Raw genomic sequence first — 14,012 nt, forward strand, 5'->3', positions numbered from 1 at the left:
GATCTGCCACACCTACCATATAGATATACTATGTTGGTATACCATTACTGACACCCTCTACCTCATTCATTACTTAAAAGGGAGGCCTATAGGACCCCCACTGACCAGACAATGTTTGAGCGGTGGACAATTCCCAGCACTATAAAAAGACTAAAATGCTGACAAAATTGTTGTGTGTTGTACCGGTATTTGTGTTTTAGGTTCAGCTGTGTTGTTGGGGTTTTTAAGCACTTTGTCAATGCTAGTCATTTAATAGTGTTCCAATCAGAAATATAAATTCCATTGTATCCTATGGTCAGAAAGTTCACTTAAGGTGATCTACAGGTTTATGTGGAAAAGGTGTGTTTAAGAGCAACAGAACTTACTTTGTTGATTGTGTAGCAAGCCCTTTTAACTGAAGATTCTTAACAGCAACCTTAAAATACTGTATAAAAACTGGCAACTTGCTTTTCATTTGTCTTCTCAGTGGACTTAATTTTTTTGGAAGATTAATGTAACACACATCTATATCTAATTGTCCGTTAATGTAGATTAATGCTGTACTGAAACTGAAAAGCCAGGTGTGGGTTTTTAAGAGTAACCTTGTTTTGTCTTACTAAAGATTTCCTGAAGGTTTTTAAAAAGATGTCTTAATCCATTGTGAAGATGTATTATATAGTAAAAGGAGAGACAAACCTGGGCAACTGAGCAACAGTAATACAATTTTTACTTATTCAGGCTTTTCCTTTTGTCAAAATGTTTTTGTGTAAAATAGTTTTAGGGTATTAATGCTACATTGTTGTACTGTTGTTTACATTTTTGTAGTGTATACTGTATGTCTGTTGGCAATACAGGTTCAGGCTTTTCATATATATACTCAGTTACTCAGTGTTTTTAGCAGCTTTACACTTGACATCTTGGACATTTTGTCTAACCGATTGCTAATGTCACCGAGCGTCTTTACAGTTTGCTGGGCGGCACGGTGGCTAAGTGTGTAGCACTGTTGCCTCACAGCAAGAAGGTCCTGGGTTCGATCCCCAGGTCGGGCGGTCAGGGTCCTTTCTGTGTGGAGTTTGCATGTTCTCCCCGTGTCTGTGTGGGTTTACTCCGGGTGCTCTGGTTTCCTCCCACAGTCCAAAGACATGCAAGTTCAGTAAATTGGAGATACGATATTGTCTATGACTGTTCGATTTAACCTTGTGTGAACTGATGTTTGTTTGTTTGTTTGTTTATTTATTAGGATTTTAACGTCATGTTTTCCACTTTGGTTACATTCATGACAGGAATCGGTAGTTACTCATTACACAAGCTTCATCAGTTCACAAGGTTATATCAAACACAGTCATGGACAATTTTGTATCTCCAATTCACCTCACTTGCATGTCTTTGGACTGTGGGAGGAAACCGGAGCACCCAGAGGAAAGCCACGGGGAGAACATGCAAACTCCACACAGAAAGGACCTGTACCGACCCACCCGGGGATCGAACCCAGGACCTTCTTGCTGTGAGGCGACAGTGCTATCCACTTAGCCACCGTGCTGCCCTGTGTGAACTGATGAACCTTGTGTAATGAGTAACTACCATTCCTGTCATGAATGTAACCACAGTGTAAAACATGACGTTAAAATCCTTTTTTACAAAGATGAGTTTATAAAGATGAAATAAACTGTACATAGACAAACTATCAGGAGCATAATACTTTACTGGATTGTTCTTTTGAGCACAGACTACAGAGAGATGATCACATGTGTAGAGAAGAACACTTTTTATTGACTACGGGACAAAATGCACTCTCTTAAATTACATACATCAAAAATCGTCAGCACACTACACCACAAAAAGTCTGTTACACTAAGTTAATCATGATGCTGTATGATTGCTAGGACTGCCTCATATTGCATATTGCACATCATGTTAAATCACTAAACACGAACATCACATTCTAAATTTCCGAAAATTGTCTCATTTAACAGAATTAGGTAGGGCCTCATATATACACCATGGTACCAGTAACTAGCCTGAACACAGTTTTTTTTTCTTTGTTTGTTTGCTTGCTTTAGTAATCACCTTGAGAAAAGCCTGCAAATGCTGATGGACCGCGTGGATGACATGTCCCAAGACATCGTGAAATACAACAACTACAGCCGCAGTCTCAGCAAGCAGCAGCAGCAAAAGCAGCAGGTACTCCTCCTTCTGTATTCCTAACTTTTCTGCACCACTGTGTCAAAATACTTAAAAGTACTAAAACTTTTAGGGTTTTTTATTTAGCCATTAGTGTATACACAAACATTCAGTTCGTAGCTGAAAACAGAACTTGGTGGCATTAAAATCCCTATAAATAATAAATAAATAAAATAAACTGATGAATCTTGTGTAACCAGTGGACCTGCCCTGTCATAAATGTAACCAAAGTGTGTAAAACATGACGTTAAAATCCTAATAAATAAATTTAAAGTCAGAATTGTCAGCTTATCTTAGCTTTTACCTTTTAGGGTGAAGGGGGTTGAATATTTTCGATGGCAACTGCAGGACCACCCCTGGTTTACATTTACATTAGCACTTGGGTGCTAGATCAGAGAAGAGCCTTGATGCTTGTCTTCCTTTAGTCCTGGGTGGAGGATCAAGTCGAGCGAGACTAGTGGCTCAGAGGTTGCGTGGTACAGAGCGGGGTTTGATTAGACCTCGAAGGTAGCTTGGGGCTGGTCCATTTTTGGCTTTGTAGGCGAGCATCAGTGTTTTAAACTGAATGCGTGCAGCTACAGGAAGCCAGTGAAGAGAACGCAGCAGTGGGGTGATGTGGCAGTGTTTGGGCTGGTTATAAACCAGACAGGCAAGCTGCATTTTGAATGAGCTGCAAGGGTTTAATAGTGGACATGGGAGCTCCTGCCAGGAGGGAGTTGCAGTAGTCCAACCGTGAGATTACAAGTGATTGGACCAGAATCTGGGTAGTTTCCCTGGAGAGAAATGGTTGAATCTTCCTGATGATAGAGAAAAGGTCAGCTGGTTATCCAGGACAACACCAAGTCTTCTTACCTTATCAGATGGTCTGATCTGGGAGTCATCAAGAGAAATGACTAGGTCCTGGGTTGGAGACTGATCTCAGGGAATGAGCATCAACTCTGTCTTGCTCGGATTGAGTTTTAGATGATGAGCTGACATCCATTGTGAGATATCTCGCAGACATGCTGAGATGCGAGCTGAGACTTGTGTGTCTGAAGGAGGAAATGACAGAATGAGCTGAGTGTCATCTGCATAGGAGTGGTAGGAGAAGCCATGGGAGGCTATGACCTTACCCAGAGGTTTACACCACCACTTGCTTAAAATGACCAGCAATTGAACCACTGTTCTAATTGAACCACAATTTGTGCATGAGGGAGACATTAATGGGCCACATTTGCGCTCGGGTGGCACAGCGGTAAACACGCCAGTGCAAAAGTCTCCATATGCGATGCTGAGCCACATTTGAACCTGCTTCAACCAGGCAAAAAGAAGCAGCCGGCTACTGCACACACATAGGAGGGGGCATGTGTTAGTCAGCAGCAGTAAAGAGGTAGCGAAATGCAATCAGGTAATTGGATACGATAGATTGGGGGAAAAATACAAAAAAAATGCCTGCATTATCTGTTTATATCAAACATACATTTGTTATATAAGAAACCACCTGATAAATTTGTATGAGATTATCCATCTTATGTCAGTTTTAATCAGTTTCTGGCCCAGTAGTTTAGTCCTCCTGAGATCTCTCTTTCTCTTACTCCTCTTTGCCTCTGCAAAATACATACCATGAGTTTCTAAAACCTGTTAGTGGGTCAGAAATAAGTTCTAGCTGGCCAGTACCTTTTCATGTTAAGGTCTGAAACCCATGCAAACCACCTGCTGGTCTAGCTAACCATCTTTTCTTTCTTTTGTACATTTTTTTCCAAGTTGAAACTGACACTTTGCCCCTCTGGCTACAGTTTCTTCCAATTTCATCTGTTGAGTTTAGTGTTTTTAAAATGCATCTCCTCTGAACACCTGAGTGCTGTTCTTTGTTGGAGCTCAGCCATGCTGGTCTTAAATCAATAATCATCACCCAGTGACTCTCCCAGGGCTATAAGGGTTTAGAGTGGCTGGCTGGACAGTGTGCTGCTACCGCAGAGCTGGCTGTAATGGTTTTGGCCCTGATAAGAAGTAGCTGTTCTGTCTAAAGCTTTTTGATGCTGCACCACTCTGTGCTGGAAACTCAAGTTTAGCAAGGCGGTGCTAGCCAGGACTTTTAAAGTAAGGTTATTACAGTTCTCCTTTAAAGGTAGTAGTTATTGAGTTCTAACACAGTGAGCTAGCAAGAGGCAAAAGCTTCCAGACCAGATATTTAAAATGAGTGAAGTTTAAAGGAAATCGATGGATTTGCTCCCTGTGTCAGGACCTTTATGAAAGTGCTGGGTTGAAAGCAGAACAGCCTCAGGGTCTTGTGCTCTGCTATTGATTGAACCAAACATACAAGTATCTTTCCAGTTTTCTGTGATATGTGAGTGCCATTTATGGTCTGTCAGGCAGAACAAAGGTTTACAGTTTTAACTTTCAATATATAAAAAAGAATCCACTTGTTACATAGGTAAAGGCAAACACAAAGCAAATACAAAACATTTTATAGTGTTTTTTTCAACTGGTCTTTTTTGCATATGCTAAATCTGAGTTCAATAATCAATTACTCTGAAATGCTTTCACTGCTCCAGAGTTGTATGAAGCTGGGGGCTACTTTTTTCCCATCTGCATTTTAGTAGCTAACGGGGCAATTACTTATTCAAATATCTGCATTTTATTTGCTAAGGGGGCAATTACTTATTCACATAGGGCCAGGAAGAGCAAAATTTTTCCTTAGCAATATTTTTGTTTACTTGGTTATCTTTGTCTAATATCAAACGTTCTCATGATCTGGAACTGCTCAGTGTCCTGCTCAAATAATCAAGGAAACACTTAATCAACACAGTATTACAAGAAGTCACTTAGACTTCAGAGATTTAATCTCTTCACTTAGGAAGCATAAGTGATTGTAAATCAATTTCACCTGCTTTGGTGCAAATAAAAGTGACAGCAGGTGCTCTTGGAGAGGCAACAGCAAGACAAACTCCAAAAAGGGAATGGTTTTGCAGGTGGTGGACACAGACAATTACTCTCTTCTTATCCTTCCTGTTAATTGGCAGGTCTGCCACGGTGTGAAAGAGTCTAAAGACGCCATGGTGAACGTTATGCTGTCCGCAACATCATTCAGACATGACCAGTTTGGTGGTCTGGGGAGACATAACCTTGGAGGGTTGCACAAACCTCCATGTATTAGGCAACGGTACCCTGACTGCAGTTAGGTACTGGGATGAAATCCTCAGAGCCATTGTCAGATCATACGCTGGTGCATTGGGCCCTGGGTTCCTCCTCATGCAGGATAATGCCCGGCCTCAAGTGGTCGAGTGTGTGGGCAGTTCATAGGAAAGCATTGATGCCATTGGCTGGCCCTCACGTTCCTCAGATTTGAATCCTATTGAGAACCTCTGGGATGTATGTATGTATCAGTGCATTAAACACCGGCAAGTAGCAGATTTCTTATAGGATATCCTCTAAAGGTAAAGTTTAAAAACCAAGGGATTACGAATTTTTAAGGCACATCAAACTGATGTCGACATCTTCTTTAAACGAAGAAGTAACAATTTCTTACACTGGGGAATAAATGTGGCAGATTGGGTGTCCTTTCAATTTTTAGAAATGCAGGATGGTGTTTATTGATTTTTTTTTTTTTTATCTAGATGTATGTATAGCTCTACAAACAAAGCTGAGCCATTAAATGCAGCATCTTTTAATGTCAAGTTAACTATATGCGTCTTTGCAGTATACCCAGAGGCGGCAGCAGGAGAATGCGGTGAGGCAGAGTCGAGGGGAGCCTCCCCTTCCTGAAGAAGACCTCACCAAGCTGTTTAAGCCTCCTCAGCCTCCTCCACGCATGGACACTCTTCTCATCGCTGGTCAGTTCACATAACAGTTAATAATGTCACTTTTTACATGTATTATTTGGTAACTTGGGGTAACGGGGGCAATGTGGCAGTGAACATTCTGATAAGACGTTTAGTACTTATCAGTACCTGACTTCACCAACACCCTTACTGTTCTAATTGGTAGTTTGGTCATATATGCATATACAGACATGCAGTAATTTTTCGTGTATCCCTGCTTGTTTGGAAGCTGGGGTCAGAACGCAGGGTCAGCCATCATATGGCCCTGGAGCAGAGAGGGTTAGGGCCTTGCTCAAGGGCCCAACAGTGGCTGCATGGCAAAGCTGGGATTCGAACTCTTAACCTTTCATTTGATAGCACAAAGCTCTACCCACTAGGCTACCACTGTCCCGTATTATGGTCTCTAACCTGGATTTAGGTTGAGTACACTTCCTTTGCACAACACAGACAAATACCTTTTTGTTGACTGAATGTAAAGTTATGGTTAAGTTATGTTACATTTATACAAATTCTGGCATTAAAGCACAACATGCCATTCTATTTTAGAAATATAATGCTGATTAAAAACTAAACTTTTGGAATTTTGTCACGAATTGGAATTGAAATATAATATAGCTCAGCTAACTGCTCTATAGAACCTGTTACACACCAGTTGGCAGCCAACACCTGTGTTCCATGCCAATGCTCTTTCGGTTGTTCACACATTTTCTCATCTTTACTGGCCAGCTACTTTGGAGATTTGAGTCATTTTTAAATGACTTGACTGAACTGCTTCACCTCTGCCTATCCAAAGCATGTGCACGACTATCTTGGACAAACTAGGCTTAGGCCATACAGCGTCACGTTTCAGGTTGCACATATTAGCAGATAAAGATGTGTGAGGATTGATTTAAATTTTACTCTCATCGAGTACACATGAATGAAGCAATTTAGTTTAAGATGTTTAATGCCTTCTGAGCTTAACATGGAAGAGGCTGTAAAAACTCAGCCTATTAATAATTCATTTCCTTATTTATTATGGACATTTTGGGGTTGTACAGATTTGAAATAATTTACTCCCCTGCTGTGCAGTTGAAGAAAGCAATGCACAATTTATGAAATCTGTCGATAAAGATTGACGAAGTTTAAAGTATTTTCTTGCTTTATTTGTATTTATTTGCTTTGCTTCTATGCACTACATAAAATTCAAAGATAAAGATCTGCTAAGGCTTTAGGTTAGCCAGGGATCACACTGAAACACTTCATGTATATCAGAATGGATTTATTGGTACATTAATAAGATCTGGTTCAACATATGAATGAGGTTTTAGTGTCCTTATATTTTTATTACTTCTCAAAACTATGGTCATGAATATGGAATATATCAACAATTTAGAACATCCTTGCAGTGAATAACTTTCATACTGCCACAAAAGCACTAAATGAGGTCAATCACCGATGTTTAGTGATAAAGCTTTGCACAGTGACCATTCCAATTGATCTGGATACTCGTGTACAGGTTGAGGTCAGGGCTCCTCCTGACAGGTTTCAGGCCAGTCACAGTTTTCCACAACAAATTCTGTAAATAGTTGACACACGCATTCTAGGATGGACAAATTTTTCAGATATCTGCCAAGCCCATATTGGTTTATCAGGCTGTCAGATAGTAAAGTGTTAGTAATAACTCCAGGAAACAGGTTTTGCTGGCTCACATCTAGCGGCTATGTGCTTTACATCGTTATAGCTTATGCTGTGCTCTGTACAGTGACCTTAGGCTTTTTGTGCTTCTGCTAAGCCATAGAAATTCAATCCATAGAGACCCCAGTGGCCTATCACTTAGCATTTGAGCTGCTGGTGCTTGTGGACATTTCCACTACACCCTGACAGAACTTGAGTCTATGCAGCTGGTAACTTAGGCTGTGGCTAAAACAGTCTGAACTTATAGTTATGTGTTGTCTACATCATTTTGATCATATATTGTATTTTTCTCAAACTGCCAATGAATGGCAGGCACCTTCCTAAAGTCAACTAGTTTATTTAGGATGTGTATTTGTCTCTTAAAACATTAAGTAGCTGAATAAAGAAAATTTGTTTCTTCAGGACAGCAGTTGGTAAACAACTTTTATGATTCCTGGCTACAGCATAGTCAGGCTGGAAAAGGGAGATTTAAAACAGAAGTTGTTCGTCATTGTGGTGCAGTTTAAAATATAGCTTTAATTTAGCATCTGTGCAATGTTCAACATAACCATCGCAGCCATTCTGAGTGAAATTCAATCAAATAAGGCATTTTGTCTGATCATGTCAATACATGTATAATGTTTTCTATCTGAGCCTTGCTTAAAATATTTTGCCTATTAAATCTTGGTGTGAGCATGGCATTGAAATAACTTGCTTAGTTTAGAGGCAGGTATTGGGTAACAATAAATACATTTTCGGCATATCCAGAGCGACTTACAGAAGTGCTTCCATAGTGAATATTTCCTACTCTAGTTTAAGTAGACAACAGTCCAAGAATACAAATCCTGTTAGAACCGTTTTTTTAGAAAATAAGAAAGAAATAAAAGCATTAGTAAGTACATGTTAGTTCTCAACTTAAGTGCTTAGTAAAGAGGTGGGTCTTTAATCATCTTTTGAAGATGTTGCGAGACTCGGATGAATCAACAGACGGGGGAAGTTAGTTCCACCACTTGGGTGCAAGTACAGAAAAGAGGCTTGATGCGTGTCTTCCTTGAGTTCTTGGTGGAGAATTAAGTCTAGAGAGTTAAGACTAGTGGCTCGGAGGTTGCCTGGTACAGAGCGGGGTGTGATGAGATTTACCAATCTGGCATTGAATCTTCAAAATGGCATCAGTGCTTTTCTTTCCTACAGAAAAAACTGCTTTCTTGTTGATGACTGAGGAATATTACTCACTCATTATATCAGTCACTCACTGGCCAAGTTTACATGCAAAGATTTTTTTCCTAATCCTATTAAATTCATTCTGATTATAGATTAAGTCTGATGTTTTTATATGTACACTCTGCTCAACAATCTGATAAATCTCCACTTTCATGCACACTAAGTAGTCCAATCCAAAATGATGTGCATGTGTAGAGTACCACTTAGGTACATGTTACTATGACAATGACATGAGTCTAGTCAGAGTAAGAGGAGCAGCAGGATGTTACCTGAGATTTCAGTTAGTGTGTGTTTTGTAATTGCTTTAAAATTATGGCAGACTTAGGAAAATGTACTTTACGTTCACTATTAAAAAACATTTGAGAAGTTAGTGTGACTCAACAAACAACTCATCCCATTCTTTCTGTTTGCAGAATAAGTTTTTGCAGTTTTTAAACTCCTACAATGTTAAGTTTGGTAAACATCCGCTATGACACACGTATGTTTAAATATACATTGTGAATGTGATCAGATACAGGTGTTTACATGGCTATCATTTTTCTATTTAACAAATTACAGTGGTACATTGAAACTCGACGTCCATTGGTTCTGGGAGTGGCATTAGGTTTCAAGGTATTTTTCCCCCATAAGGATGTATGGAAAACCTGTTAATGCGTTCCATGGTCCCTGGAACTGCATATATTTTAGGCTAATGTAAAATAATGGGGTTGTTTTTGATACTTATACACTGGAAATAACACATATATAATATAAAAACACTGTAATACTATTAAAAAAACAGTTGAAATTTTTTTTTCTTACCCTTAAATTTACCTTCTTTGTTTCCGTTCAGTAAAGTATCGTTCACATGAGAAACGGCAAAATAGCTTTTGCGCTGGCTGTGCCGTTATTTCATATAGTGTGTGGCGGTGTACAAAGCTTAACGGGGAATTTCATTACTGGAGAGAACTCATAAGCAGTTTTAATTAAGAAAGGTTTTGTGTTTCTATGTCATTCTTTTAATTCATTAAGTCGCGTTAAGCTTTCTTTTTAACAATTAGCGGTTTTTGAGTCTCTTAAAGCTGATTCTTACAATTTCTTAGCACCCTGAGCTATAACACAAGTTTAAAAGTGAAACAGGAGAAAAATTCAGCTGAACACATACTTGCGGATGCTTTCAGAGTGAATTTGACATTTATTCCAAACACAAGCAGATTGGTCTTACCGCACCGCACCAGCCAAGCGCAGTAGCAGTTGCACACATGTCAAGTTAAGGATACAAATTTCTCAACAAATGTTGTCGAATTTCAAAGATTTTGAGTTTTGGGGACATTGAGTTACAAGGTACCACTGTAATTAAAGGATTACCCACCTCTTTCAATTTAATATAAATACAAAATAGCCTCAATCAGACATTAGACGGATGTCTCAATCAGACGGATTATTAACGGATTATCAGGTTGCATTCAAACATGGCTTTTGTGTCTAAATCAGCCATCACTCTTTCTTATGCCAATGAGCAGTGAGGATTATAAAAAAGCATTCACGTTCATCAAATCTACAGCATCTAATCTCTCTTTTAATAGCAGCCTCTTCACACTCTTCCATACTTACTTTATGTTCATTACTATCTCAGTACTGCAATGCCAGAGGCAAGCACATGTTTCCACGCCTTTGAATTATTAACATTCATGATTTACTCAGGCTCCCCTTGCAGTGGAAAGGATTACCTGTGGGGTTTTATATCTGAGCTCAGTTGTTGAATTGTGAATAATTAAATTTGGAGTTGTCAGTGTGTACATGCTGTGTCAAATATTTCTGCAGGCTACCTGACCGCTAACTGTTGGCAGCTTTTACAGCTAGTGTTTTCAAAATACAGAGCTATTTATTCTTAACCTTTCTTTCATATGTATAGAGCATCTCAGTTACCAAATGTTTGCATAAGACAGAGGGCTAAAATGAGCTGATATATTCTAAAGATATGAGTAGCTAAATCAGTTCTAAATTGGCTGTGAAATGTTTACAAAATCAAGCTAAAGATATTTATTTATATAAGCTATATTCATTAGGATATGAAGGGCATAGGATCCTTAGATCAGCAGCTTTCCAGTCAAGTCCAGCAGAGCATAAGAAAAAACTATTTAATAATAAAAATACTTTTGCCCTACTGCTTTCAAATTCAGGGCATATTACAGTGCAGATCTACTTGGTGTCTTCTCTGACTGAGAAGCACTGTAGGCTAGTACGCACCCCCTACAAACTGTGTATGTATAAAATAGTATGCCCTTTATGAATCATCCGCCACTCATGTCAGTGCATCGACCAGCTAGCTGAGGTCGCATTTTCAGCAGGAATGAGAAACCCTGTCCACCTCCCATCCCATACCCAGACCATGGTCAACTCTGCCTGTTATGCCTAGTTCACACTACACGATTTTTGCCCTGATTTTCGCTCGCCGACTGGTCGCCATTAGATGTGGCAGATTAGGAGGAACTCGGCGTTCGTTCGGCGATCTAAACTCGGCTCTCAATCGCTATATGTGAACTGTTCAATGGCTCGCCGACTCAAGTGAGACATCTAGCATGTTCTGAATCAGTTGGTTGCAACTGGCAATGAGTGTGGTGAAGGGGATAATATAGTTTCTCATAGAATACATCGGCACACACGCAAGCTTTACAATATTTGTGAACTTATCGTCCACGCCAAACCATAATACCAACACTGCATTACAAAAAAATATTTATTAACCTCCAACTCGTTACAGAACAGTCCCTGCTGGTTGCGTTGCACATCAGCGCACAAACAACTTTGATCACTTGCTATTTGTTAACGTGCATTTCTGGACATGGTATCATTAAACCCCTCATTACTTTTTGCTTTTATTTTCGTGACACAACGTAGTTTGGGAGACCAGAGAAGCTCGCCTGCGATTCCAGTTGGTGATAGATCGTGTAGTGTGAAACCTCCCATCGCGATCAGTCGCGTAGTGTGAAAGCCACAACGACTTCAAAGACTCCTGATTACAAGAGATCCAGTCGTCTAGTGTGAACTGTACAGACATCTGACGACTTGGAATTAGATGCCCAGCCAGGTTAATAGCACTGCTAAGATTAGAACTCGAGAGCTTGAGCTCTCCTATACTGTTTACACACAGACCAACCTGAGATTAAAATTAAAATAATAAATGACAATTATAAAATTGTTTGTTATTCTAAGTTGATATGTTTGTTTACATACCATTCCAAGCATTCTCCCATAACAGTACAAAATCAGTGCAGATTAATTTAACAATTTAACAAAACAATTGGTTTTTATAAACTTTTACTGTGTTAATGATTCAACATTGCTTGGTTTAGTACTTCTTTTACCCAATAATGCTCCAGCTTTTGTTCACATACAAATTTACTTTTTAATTTTAATAGAACTTGACCCAGTTTACTTCCACTTAACTCTGGGGTGCTTATACACACTGTGCTGGTGTGCGTGTGCGCATGTGTGTACATTTTATTCCTTCTTTTTTTTCACTTTAAAGTGAAACTAGTCCAGGATCAGTCAGAAGAGTGTTGAAAAGACAAGTGCTGTTATTGCAGGTGATGGAGTGTTTGTGGGAGCTGGCAAGGCCACACTTCATTTTTCAGTGTCAAGGGCTTTTAGAGGAACTTTTAGCCCCTGTTTGGCAGAGTGCTCTCTTCTCCACCTCCCACCTGTAAATAGGTTTGGGAGGAGCTTCAGTTCTGCTCTCGCACTCTCTCATGCTCTCTCTCTCTCTCTCTCTCTCTCTCTCTCTCTCTCTTTCTCTCTCTCACACACAGACATTTTCTGGAACTATCAAATAAAATTTAATATGAATCTGGTTTGTATCTAGCTCATGTTATTATTTTGTTAAAAATATAAAAAGTTTACTCACTACCACACAAACGGTAGTTCGAATGCACTTCACACAAGCCCAAGCTGCCCCAAGTGAAACCTGAAATGACAGATACCCATTGCATTCGCTTTTCAGAGGTATGCATGATAACCTCCATCAAAACACACCAGAAGCCAGAAGCTTCATCACATCTGCGGAGGCTAAACACAGAACAAATGCAAACTGCCACTCCTACACCTGACGCTACCTGAGTTCAAAAGAATGTCGACATAAGAACCGGCAGAAAAAAAAGTTAGGTCTAGGTCAGCCCAGCATACCAGCCTGTACTGGAGAGTAGACAACACATTCCACCAGAAGCTAGCTATTCTGTGAAGCCACCATATACAGCTGCTGTTTTGGCTGAAGCGCATCAGTGCTTAATGAGGCATTTGTTTTCAGAACCAGTGGATTGCAGGTGAGCCTGATACTGCAGTTTGTGCCCCATGGTGCTCTTCATGGCAGGTGGACCCATAACAATGTAACAGATATAAAGATGAAAACAGAATTTGCAATGTTCTCATGTGCATGCAGGTCAAACTGATATTTATTTCTTTGTTTTTCATGGACTGACTAAAGCTTTGTATTCTTTCTACCTGAGCTGAATGCTTACAACCTTGGTTAATATTTGTTGACTACGTTTCTTTCTCTTTTTGTCTTTAGGGCAAATTAACACATACTGCCAGACAGTGAAGGAGTTTACCTCGCAGAACTTGGGCAAGCTTTTCATGGCCGAAGCTCTTCAGGACTATGCCACTTAAAGACAGCACACAAGCTAGTTCTTATGAGGATGAGTGCTGTAGCAGGTTAAGAGTAATCCCACTGAATTGGCTGATTAAAAAGTTAAATGGATACATTTTGAAGGGTTATTTTACTTAACTAATGACGTTTTGCATAAATATTTGTATGTGTTTATGGAAATAAGTCTTCATGATTTTAGTAAAGTATTTCATTTTTATACAATAGATTATATTGCTGGACCAAGATTCTGACAGTAAATGTGAAATTACCCTGAAAATGTAAACATTAAATAGACTGCTCACTCAGTGTTTTGTTGTTGAATGTTTGTTTCTCCACCCACACAGTAAGGGCCAAAAGTACCACACCATAAATGCTACTGTGTTTTTTATTACAAATATCGCAAAATAACATGAACTCCTTAGTATTTGGTTAAATACATTTAAAAAAATTATGATAGTGGCTTGCCATTAAACAATAGCCATGAAGATTTTTTTACTTAATTGGAAGTAATATATACACTGACCAGGCATAACATTATGAGCACTGACCGG

At 39.4% G+C, this 14,012-nt stretch overlaps 1 protein-coding gene across 1 annotated transcript in view; it reads left to right on the top strand.

The window, feature by feature from the left end:
• eif3hb (eukaryotic translation initiation factor 3, subunit H, b) overlaps positions 1–13,766 on the top strand; it is an 86,953-nt gene extending 73,187 nt beyond the window's left edge. Inside the window, exons 6-8 of the mRNA XM_063013170.1 lie at positions 2,040–2,160; positions 5,840–5,972; positions 13,384–13,766. Of these exons, the coding sequence (XP_062869240.1) occupies positions 2,040–2,160; positions 5,840–5,972; positions 13,384–13,481 (352 nt within the window). The 3' untranslated portion in view covers positions 13,482–13,766. The remainder of the gene's footprint in view (positions 1–2,039; positions 2,161–5,839; positions 5,973–13,383) is intronic.
• Positions 13,767–14,012: the final 246 nt, after the last annotated feature.

This window comes from Trichomycterus rosablanca, chromosome 2 (assembly GCF_030014385.1).
Source record: "Trichomycterus rosablanca isolate fTriRos1 chromosome 2, fTriRos1.hap1, whole genome shotgun sequence".
NCBI lineage: Eukaryota > Metazoa > Chordata > Actinopteri > Siluriformes > Trichomycteridae > Trichomycterus > Trichomycterus rosablanca.